General features: G+C 39.7%; 1 protein-coding gene across 1 annotated transcript; it reads left to right on the forward strand.

The window, feature by feature from the left end:
* The first annotated feature begins 6141 nt into the window (after positions 1-6141).
* Positions 6142-11467, forward strand: LOC146563391 (uncharacterized). Its single transcript, XM_085290666.1, has 8 exons — positions 6142-6274; positions 9989-10049; positions 10147-10197; positions 10286-10330; positions 10415-10479; positions 10556-10664; positions 10784-10859; positions 11397-11467. The coding sequence occupies exons 3-8, from the start codon at positions 10189-10191 to the stop codon at positions 11465-11467; spliced, it is 375 nt and encodes a 124-aa protein (XP_085146792.1). The 5' UTR covers positions 6142-6274; positions 9989-10049; positions 10147-10188.
* Positions 11468-11668: the final 201 nt, after the last annotated feature.

Consider the following 11668-nt stretch of genomic DNA (forward strand, 5'->3'; position numbering starts at 1 on the left):
GCTGTGGCTTGGGCGATGTCCTGGCTGCTCGTCATGGTTGATACAGATGTCATCCTGCACTCCTTAGTTAGAGGTGTCTGTGTTCCTTAGGTCACTCTGTTGATGCTCCAAATGGTGAAGGAGTCCGTTTTATATGTGTATGTGTTAGCCCAGCCCAGTAGGAGGTGTCATTACATTACATGACTTCTTTTGCAGACATTTGGGAGCCTAACGGTTGCAGACTGGTAGATACATGATAAGATAATGGAATTAACTGTTTGTGAAGAAACACCTTTGGGCTGGGATGCTTTTGATAAGGGAGCCTCTTTTGTTGCTTCATACCTTTTTGCAGACTGTTGGGAGCCTAACAGCACCCCCTCTGTCTAACTGTTACAGAGTGTGACTAGGTGTGAATATGTGTTTTTTAGAAGTATCACAGTTTATTTCTAAAAGAATACATGTTGTTTGCGGTGCTATTGGCCTGTGAAACTTTTAGAAAAGTGAAATGCCCCTAAAGTAGTTAAATCATCTATGTGTAATCATCGAGTCTAACTGTTGCAGACTAGTAGATAATTATAAGACTAGTAGCATTAAAGCCACATTGGGGTTGATACAGCGCTAGTGTGAATATGTACTTTTAGAAGTATCACAGTTTCTTTCTTTTTTTCTTTTTTTTTTTTTTGCCTGTCCCGTTTGGCTCTTTTGCCATCAGAATTGTTGTCTAAAGGCAAAGAAAGATGCCCAACGGATTTACTTTACCAAATTGACCATCCCAGCCTTGCCATAATGGTCCATTTGATTCACCTTTTATTGTTTGTTTTTTTTTCACTTACTGAATACGGGACAGACTTGACTGGGGGAAAGAAGGGGAGAAAGAAAGAGGGAAAGAGAAACAGCTGAGAAGAGGGATGGGGGAGAAGGGCAAAAGACAAAAACCAACAGAACGGGCAGAAAAAAAAAGAAAAAAAATGCATATATCGATCACCTGGATCACCTGCTGAGAAAGAAAAAAGAAAACAAGCAGAAGAGAACAAGAGTAATAGAATAAACAACATCACAATGATATATGGGAATATGACAGTAAATACTAAATATTAAACATTATTGTGCAGCACATAAGATCAACAGCACACAGTGTGCTTTGAGGTAGGAGCCAAAAAGGGTGTAGTTTGTGGGTGTGATCACCCGTGTGTACACCTGTGAGCATGGACGCGCTTGTTTTTTTTAAAAGGTTCCTTCATGTAATGATCTGCTAGAGGGTGTGGGGGGGCCACAGCCCCATCCTCCAGGGCATGAAGCAGGTATGGAGGAGATCAAAACTCCAGACATCCAGAGGCCCCCAGAACACAAGAGACCAAGGAAGACCAACAGAGGGGCAGCCGCGCCACTGTCCCAGAAAGAGCTGAGGAGAGTCCCAGATGAGGGCTCACTCAGCAGCCGTGGAGCAGAAGCCAGGGGGAGTTGCAGTGACGCGCCCGTGAGCTCCGCCGGCAGCCAGCTGTGCCAGAGTGACCGAGCCCCAGGCCGAGAGGCCGGGGGCACCCCACCTCCGAAGTGGCCCGAGCAAGCCCCAGGCTCCAGGCCCCGACAAGCGGCCGCCAAGGAGTGAGCCGGTGTGTACCTGGACGCCCATCCCCAGACACAAAGAACCACCAACGCATCGATGTCTGAGGGAGTCCGCCACTGGCAGGGGAAGTGGTGGTGGGGGGAGATAGGCCTCCAAACCTTGGAGGGCCTGAGATGTCCCCAGAGAGGTGGCGTCTGACACCCAACCTGACATATAGACACAGACATACAGGCACACACAAATACTGTACAAACATCCATTCAAAAAAGTACAGGTATATTACTACTCAGGGGTCTGCACGCTTGAAGTACGCGCACTACGCGTACTACGTACGGTGCGTACTATGAGTACGAGAAGTGTGGAAGTGAGAGACTTGTAAAATGGGACGGTATACGCTTCGTCGCGCTGTTCAGGTTGCCTAGCAACCATGATACTAACCGCGAGACACGTTACATACAGCTTTGTGTGACAGAAATGAAGGAGAAAAATGTTTTGTTGGTCATTCATTTTTGTCATGACATCACTTTGATTAGCTGAGTATCTGAGGCTGAGACCACAGGACTGTGAAACATGATTGTTGGGCTTCATTTCTGTACTGAACAGTCATTTCAAGATTAGTTATTAAATAACAATTAGTTAATGTTGTTCATGAGACTAAAGCCATCTCACTGTGGTAATGTAAATATAATATGGCCAATATTATAGTATTGTCAGATTATTATGATATATATATATATATATATATATATATATATATATATATATATATATATATATATATATATATGACTTTCAGCTTGTTGTGTTTGTGGATATATGACTGACTTTAATTATTAAACATTCGCACATAAATAAGTGACGTCATATTCAGTACTTTTGACAGTTCACTCTTCAGCCGCTCCATCTTATTAGGGAAATTCCATATACATAAATGTCAATTTCAAGACTCAACCCCATCATTTAATTTGTTTTTGATTGAAATTGAATATTACTCGAACTCTCTTAAATTAACTTCCAATATAAAAGGTTTATCATTGATTGAAATTCATTCAGAAATGTTTAACGAATGAGCTGTCACAACTTTCAAGTACAAAGTTGTTATGAAGTCTGTCACATTCCCCCCCTTTTTTTTCTTTTTTATCCTTTATTTATTTATCCTTCTTATTTCATTGTACTGTATATTGTTACTCTTATTTGCCTTGTATGTCTACTGTACAAACTGAACTGGAATGACTGACTGTTTGCTTTATAATTTCAATAAAGTTTGGAAAAGAAAAAAGAAAAAACCTCTTCGCCGCTCCCTTCTGCCGTATTTTGGAGAAGGGTCTGGCTGCAGCCACTGTGGAGCTCCACAGTAACCGGATACACGTGACCTCCACAGTAGCCGGAAGCACGCATGGATACCGTGGAAGTCTTGCAAGTTGATCGCAAAGGTTGGTTAAGTCTTTCTTAAATAAATTTGCCGTTAGTGATTTCATAATTCTAGGAATCGTCTAGTTTTCTTACAATGATCATGTTGCCACTTTTTTTTGCGTTACAACAACATTCCTCCTTATTTTAATGTTTTTTCCATCGTGCTCCATGGCAGAGAAACACACAAATATCCTTTTTCCTGGGCCTGGTTTAAGTAAGAGAGCTGGATTAACGGCTTCTGTGGGCGAGAAGAAGCAAAAAACACATTTTGCATTAGAGTATGATTTATTGTTGGCGTCAGAGATGCAAAATAACGAATACTTCAATACTGTACTTAAGTAGAATTTTCTGGTATCTTTACTTTACTGCTGTACTTTTTTGTGCCTACTGTATACTTCTTTATACTTCAACTTCTCACATTTTAGCACGCGTATCTGTACTTTGTAATCCGTACATTTGTAAATCAGCCCCCCGCACGCGTGCTTTGGACGCAAGATTACTTCAAAAATTTGTACATAAATTATATTTTAGACCCTGTACTTCTTACTTCGACTTGACTAAAAAGTCGAGTGGGTGCTTTTTAAACAGAGGTATCTAAACTGTAGTAAGGAACGTGTGTACTTGTGACACCTTTGGTTAGCGTCAACACTGTAAATTTCGTCACAAACAGATTTATATATTTATCAATACTTCTATTCGTTATTCTATTCTGTACAGCTTTTTTATTGCCTAGATTTTAGTTAGCCCCTGTTCAATTGACTGTTATATGTCAATAGAAACATGTCTCACAAATTAAAGTGTCTTGTAAAATATTTGTGGGTTTTTTTCAAGAATTTTCTTCCCAAATCTATTACATGCCAACTGTAAATTGTTATTTCTGCTAAAACCTTAACTTAAATGTGTATATGGTGTTTATCTGTTTCTCTCTCTGTTTTAGATGCACATATCAATCTGGAATTCGGGCTTAAAGCCAGAATTGCAGGAATGCAACACGTGTTGCAGAGGACTCTCACTGCCCTCTGTGCCCCACTTTCAGCCCTACTGTCAGGGCAAAGATTGAGGAGCATCTAAGTGTGCATATAAAAAATGCTTTGCCTTTCAAAGGTATGTTTGTATTAAATATACTTTATAGTTATAAATATGCACTTTTTTAAGCATTTCTGCAGTATCTTTGTTGACTTAAAAGTTGCTGTTGATATTGTACAGTTCAGTTCATTCATCTGCAACAAAAATAGTGTTTTTATAAAATATATTTTTATTTACTTTTCACCACTTTTCTTGACATAACTTTTGTGATCCATACCATTTTGCTTTCATTATTGAGGTTGGCTTGGATGTTTTTGTTAACATGTACAATCTGATTGTTAGACAAATTGATTGCATTCTATACAACTACATTTAAATTACGTCTGTTTGTTTGTTTGTTTGTTTTTTTCTCTTACAGATAAAATGATATGCCGGTGCAGGCTGCCTTGTAGGACAACAGGACACTTTCACTGCCCTGTTTGTAAGATTACAATCATACGGCGTGGGGATATGGCAAGGCATTTACTGTCTTGTCAGCATTCTTCAATGCCAAGTCAGCCACCATTATCAGGACTGCTCTCTGCTGAACTCTCCGAGGAGACCCGTATTCCTCCGGCAGTACTCTTCGAGGAGCCCCGTCTCCCCCCCAAGGTTTTGTCTTCGGTATCTGAACCATTTTCTGAGTCTTTGTTAGAACATTCATATGCTCTATCCTCTGTGTTCAATAAAACTGCAGCTGATGGAAAGTCCATGAAAATGACATGCCCTCACTGTGGCCTTACTCTTCGTACCAAAAACTACAAGGCTCACATGATGAGGAAGCACTCCAACCAATCAATAGATGTTTGCCTGGACAGTCATCTGCAGTGTGTTTGTGTAGATGAAACTACAGGGTTATTTGCTGTGCAGAGAACTGGCCATGGGTTTTCTGTGCCAGTTCACGTTCAGAGGAAAACATGGGGGATGTCTCACAATATCAGATGTGAGCTGGAGGAATGTCAGCAATACCAGTTGCTGGCCCAGCGGAGCGGACTAGGCTTCAGTTGATGTGAGCACCTTCGCTCACTAGATTACTGCCGAGAAACTGTAAAGGAAGTTTTTCTTCAAGAGCACATCGTGATGGAAATGGTGGACCTTAAATTTTTTGGAGAGGCCAAAGCTGCTACATGCATAAAGAGGCAGAAAGCTGCCCAGATGGGACATGCTCCACTTTGTGTGAGGGTGGATTTTGGTGGATCCTCAACACAGATCTGTTTGTCTGTATTTGAGCCGGAAATACACAGTTTCTGCCGTCTTGGCAGAATATTTGTGACTTACAATGCTCTGAGGAACACCTGGCATTGTGCTTGTGCAAAGCCTCGAATATCATGTCCTCATAAAAACATAGCTAAATGGCATCTCTTCCAGACACAGAGAGACATCTTCAAATCAACTGTACCACTATCATCAGGCACCCCATCACAGATGACTCAGGAGAGTTCTTCCTTTGAGGACAATGCTGCCGTCGAAAGGAGTATACGCTATATTTTTAAAGAGAAAAAAATACCTGGATCTCTTCCAGAAAATGTCATCTCACAGAAAATGGATCATCAGAAACAGCTCTTTCCATGTGAAACGCTGTGCCAGGTGTGCCCAGAGCACCCAAACTTGATGAGGCTGTTCTAGTTACCAATAAAGCGAGGATTGTCAGCATGATGGGAGTGATTGAGAGTAAGTTTTAATGAATAAGATTAAACATCATTGTGAAATAATTAGTTATAATTGTTCCTATACTAATGTTTTGACATTAATGTGATTTGTCTTTAACAGATGTTTCAACACACCATAGATCGTGTCCTCGGTGCCACATGGTCTACAGGTACCAGGAGTGGACAGATGGGCTTCACATCTTTGACAACCACGTTGTTTTGTCTCTTGAACTCTGCCTTTTTTTGAGAGAAAATCTGCAGGTGAGGATCACAAAAATAAAATATACTCATCTGAAGATTGCTTTAAAAATGTGTTTGTGTCATTATGATATTTTGGTGCCCAAATTTAAATATCTGTGTAATCATAGTCTTCTTCACCCTATTGTCATATTACAGAACCATGTATCCGCTTCAAGGGTCATTGACTCATTGGAGGGCTTAAGAAGAGTGAAGTTTCCTTCTAGGGATACCATTTTTCATGCTTATTGCCATTTTGAGGCTTTGACTGACGCAGAATACATGTACTCCTGCATAAACTGTGGGTTTCACCCCCCTGTGGTAGTTATGGACTTACACAGAAAAGGGGTGTTCAAGTTAGCAGGTAAGTTTAATGTACATTTGTGTATATAGTTCATTGTGTACATTATGTGCATGTCCTTATGAGTCAATTTATTATAGTGAGTGACCTCAAAGCCCCGGAAGACTTCAATGGTGAACATGACATTGAAGGTTTTTGGAACTCTATTCACCTGGAAATGATAAGCCGTGGGTTTTTTCCAAGTGAGTGATGGCAAAAACTTTTTGAAAGTCATTCAGTGTTTTAAAGTAATTTAGATTGTAATTAAAAACATGTCATTTTCTGTAGGCGGTGTGAAGAATCCATTTTCCGTTCCACCAAGTTACACACACTGGGCACCATGGATCGGGAGTGAAACTCGAACAAGTGACATTGTGCTTAACACAGAGTTTAAAAAAGTAGGAACAAGCTCTTCACATGAAGCAAAGCTTAGCAGTGTCACAGAAGACCGTCTGTTGGATGAACTCGCCAAACAAAAGGTAACATTGCTTTGAAGTTTTCAGAATATGTGACATAAAGTTCTGGGGTTGTTCCATTTGCAGTTTTCCCTAATTACTGTCAGGTTGGAGTGGTAAGAAAATTGTGTAAAGCATGCAACATCGACTCCAAAGGCTCCCGCTTTGATCTCATCACCAGACTGAGGGAGAAGATGAAGAGCAGGCAGACATATGATAAGGTCTTTCAAAGCATATGGGGTGCCTCTGGTAAGCATCACTTAGCGATTATTAGAAGTAGCATTAAAATATGTAATTACAATCACAAACAACTTTTTAAATCTTTGCTTGCAGGAGGATGGTCTGTAATACTATGTCCACATGGCATTGTATACAGTGTTAAATTTAATCTTCGTGCTGAAAGTCCCCGGGATTTTGCTGACCTTCTCCTGTCCTGGAAGCACATGCCAAACGTCTGTGTTTACGATTTTGCGAGGGGTTTGGCAGCACACACCAATTTGCGGGTTCCTGATAAACTGCCATTTCATCCACATGAAGGTCGACTGGCTGAGCCCACTGAGGAAAATGTCAAGGCTGCACAGGATGGAAGCCTGAAAGTGAATCTTCCATGGCTACATGAAAGGATGGATAGTGTAAATGAAAATCCTCATCCTGTCACTGGATCATCTGACCATTATGTCCTGTAGGACAGATTTCATGAGGGAAATACAAAAGATACCAAGGACATATTACGCAGAATTCAACTTGTCCCGGAGCTGAAAGGCTGGCTGAACAGTCAAGTTGTTGAACAGTTCTTTGCAAACATGAGGAAAAGCAATTACTTTTTAAGTAATATGAGTCCATCCACACATGTGTTTCTGATGAGAAATATAAATCATCATTATAACACTGTCACCAACAAGAAACTTCTGGAGAGGCAGCTAAGACATGGTCGACTTGGAAAGATCAATATCTCATTGTCGGCACTGGGTCAAGCTGTCGTAGGTAAGTACATGCATTGTCTCATGACCAGAACGCTACCATTGTTTACATGTTAGATTTGTTCCTATCTGTGTGTGTATATTCTTTTCTTTGTGTACCTAGCCCCACAGGTGTGCAATAAACTCAGAGAAATCACAGAAACGGTGTTGAACCCGGCACCTTCAATGTCTGGTGACACTGGTAAAATTTCTTATTTTGAATAGTGATTGTCATATATAGGTGAAATAATAAGCTTGCATTCATTATCTTGTTGTAGTTGATGGCTCATAAACGAATTTGTTACATGCTGTTTCAAATGAATTTCCTTCTATAAATAGTGCTTATTTTTCTTGCATTTGTATGCATTTAATATACATTCTATGTAGTGTTTTGTCTGAAACCTGTTAAAATCCCTATAGAACCTCAGAAAAGAGTTGACAACAAGAAAGCCAATAGAAGGTCAACAGATGCAACTTTTCCTGACCTGTGTGGATCACCGTGCGAAGCTCTGACAAAGCCTGAGAACATTTTGGCCAGCCGTTCATCATGGTGTTTTGTACCGCACCCTGGCCAACAACAGCTTGTATGTTAAAGTTTTCAGATGTCGCAAAGTGCAACTTTTAGTGCTTATCTGATTTGGTCATCCACAGTCTATGACACCTATCTGTTTTTTTTTAGCTCAACTATGTTCTGGACATCAGCAGACCCAAAGATGAGCTGATTGTTGAAACGTCTTCTGGATGCCTCATGCGGTCAGATTTTTGGACACTGGGTTTAAACAAAGAAATGGAATCGACTGTAAGTATTTTTGTTTTCTACGAATATGAAAAAATAAAGTGTACATTCATTGTTATCATGATTTTTTCTGTTTCAGATTGGAAATGGCTGTTTTGAGCTTATCACTAAAATTGTTCAGTCAAAGGTACTGTATGTTGTATATGATGATTGTCAAGCTATAATTTAAAGAGTTGTTGTTTTAAATGTTTTTTTTTTTACATTCTAGGGGATAAGCATTTACATAGAAAATCTGTATGTCACCCGGACTTGGCTTGCACCCTATGGCTGTGATCCATTGCAGTCCTTTCCTGTAAGTGTACCGTCCTTTAAAGAAACAAGCAAGTAATCAAAAAGATTTTTTTTATAACTTTGGTGCGAGTTCACATACAGGATACTTAAAAATACAATTCTGTTTCAGACTGATGCTCAGAGGATGGACATCATAGTTCTCCCTCTCTGGACACCTGGTCATTTCCAGTTGTGTGTAAGTCTTGTTTTTTGACACATACAAACTGTTAGAATTTTGCTATGTGTCTGAGATGTATTCAAGCTTTTATGACGCAGTTTCAAAAGTCTTTGATTGTGATCGCTTGCAATGACATTGTTTTCAGGTTTGAAGTCATGGCTAACTGTCTTTTAGGTACTGAAGCCACCTAAAAGAGAAATCCTCTTTCTTGACCCATTATACACCAAGGCAGGATTTGGTGGCCAACAATATGTTTCACTTTTGAGGTCACATTTTTATAAGCATTTTTGGTTTGTTCCGGAGTTTTCAGGAACCTGTTCAGTGTTCCAGCTTAAGTGCATCCCAGATCATGTTCTGCTGATCTTGAGTGTTCACACATACAGTACACTCGCATGCTTTTTTTTATAAACTATATCAGCAAGTTTCTGTGTGGAGTTTGCATGTTCTCCCCGTGTTTGCGTGGGTTCCCTCCGGGTACTCCGGCTTCCTCCCACCGTCCAAAGACATGCAGCTTGTGGGGATAGGTTAATTGGATAATCCAAATTGCCACTAGGTGTCACTGTGTGAATGAATGTGAGTGCGAATGGTTGTCTGTCCCTGTGTGTTGGCCCTGCGACAGACTGGCGACCTGTCCAGTCTGTCGCCCTATGACAGCTGGGATAGGCTCCAGCGCCCCCCGCGACCCTGAAAAGGATAAGCGGAAATGAATGGATGGATGGATATATCAGCATGATGCTTCAACATTTTATTCTATTTCTCATCTTCAAATTATGATCAAGTCAGTGATGCTGTCTTTAGATGAGTTTCAGACATAAATAGGGTCTTCAAATGTTCTAGTTTAACATAAAACACCATTAAAAATTAGTTTGTAAAATATGCCAACCTTAACTTAAAGCTGTTAATGCTTTATTTTGACCAACTGTGAGCATGTGACTGTACTTTTTCATTTTGTTATGCTGTTTTGTTGAGGTCGTGTTCCTGAGGCCTGTAGTTACAGTTGGTGCTATTAGCAATAAACATTTCACACCCATCATGATGACATCTGTTAACTTGTGAATGTAACTGTCTTTAAAAAAAAAGGAATCTTGCAGTGAAGATCATTCCCGGGCAGTGGTCAGAAAAAAAGAGCTTTGACTTGAAGGTATGTGCTAGTTTAAGTGAATGGTGAATAATATGAATTACACTAGTCTTCTTTTAAGGGATTTTATTAACGAGCCTTTATTTTCAATGTAATACAGGGTTTTCCAAGCCAAGACTATGGAGTTGACTGTGGGATCTTCATGCTGATGGTAATTTTTCTCTTCTCTTCTTGAGATTCATACAGAAGCTAATTTAAGCTTCTAAAAAAATGACATTTTTATTTTTTCTTCCAAATAGTCTGCTCTGTACGTGGCACTGGATGCTTCATTTGACTATACTATAGTAAGTATTCTATTTACTTTCACAGCAATGGAGTCTTGAATCTTTTGAAAGTTGTTAAACATGTTTCATATTAATATTTTACAGTCAGACATGCCCTACTTGCGTAAATGGTGGTGCTTGCTGTTGATGGAGAACTTTGATCTCAGGAGGTATTTATATTTTGACTTCTGTTCTATGTCGTGTCAAAGTTTACACACCTTAACAATATCAACATTTTCTGTTAAGCTCTGGCAAGCTATTTGCACACTGGAGAGAGGAAGCCAAAGCAGTGCTTGAAGGACAACACGTGCCCATTTTCAGACTGAAAAAACGCAAGTTCCAGGAAGTCAGTCAGGTCAGTATTCACTTTAAACAGTAGTGTAATTACATGTTTAGTGACATTTGAATAACTGTTAAAAAACTGTTCTGCAACAGAGAAATAACTATGTTTTCATCCCCATTTGCCTGACACAGGAGCCAGCAGTTGTTGAAGATCTGCGTCCTGCTGTGCAGTGGGTTGTCCAAAATAAGGCACTTTTCCGTGGACAATGTAAATGTAACAGCATTTTCATTTTTTTTAAACTTGTAATTTCAAAATAAAAAGCTTATTGTTCATATTAACAGTAAAGAATTGTAATCAATAATATTTTTTATACATTTTAAACATTAACACTCTGGGCTCTATCCTGGCCATTTGTGGACACTTCACTTATTCTTTTTTTTGACTACTGCACTGCAGTGGACCAAAAGAATGACACGGGTTTGATCTTAAGGATCTAATAGTTGTGTGTGTTGTGCATGACATTGCCACACAAATATGTATTTGCAAGATAGAGTAGAATAAATTATGACGCATGAAATATTACATAGGCTGCAGTGAATTTCTGTTGATACAGACTATTGAGCTTTGAGTTTCCCAGTCAAACTTAACTTTGAAGCACATGCTAAAAACACTTTTACTCTTGTACATTTCATAACAAGACACCATAGCCAAAATATTAACAAAATATATATTATTAAAAAATTCAAAGCTGCAGCACATACAGCAACAAACACCGTTAGTAAATGTGTCCTGGATTTTATGCAGGTGCAGAAAGTGCTGCTGCTGAAGTAAGCCTAACAGCTTCCAGATCACTTATTCTTCTGGAAAGATGGTAGGAAGGGCATCACTGCTGATTTCTACAGTCTCCCAGCTCTTGGAATACAATCCCTTTGTACCATGAAACCACTTCGCAGTACTAGGAGTCCACTAAAACCTATAAAGAGAGTGATCCCGGAAGAAATGGGGCACACACTAGTGACCTCAACAATTGCAAGACAGCCTTTTCCCCGATGCTCAGATGGGGAAAAAAAGGAAGT

This window comes from Mchenga conophoros, linkage group LG11, assembly GCF_057382185.1.
Source record: "Mchenga conophoros isolate Kocher_MC1m ecotype Shallow Benthic linkage group LG11, M_conophoros_male_GT1.1, whole genome shotgun sequence".
Lineage (NCBI taxonomy): Eukaryota > Metazoa > Chordata > Actinopteri > Cichliformes > Cichlidae > Mchenga > Mchenga conophoros.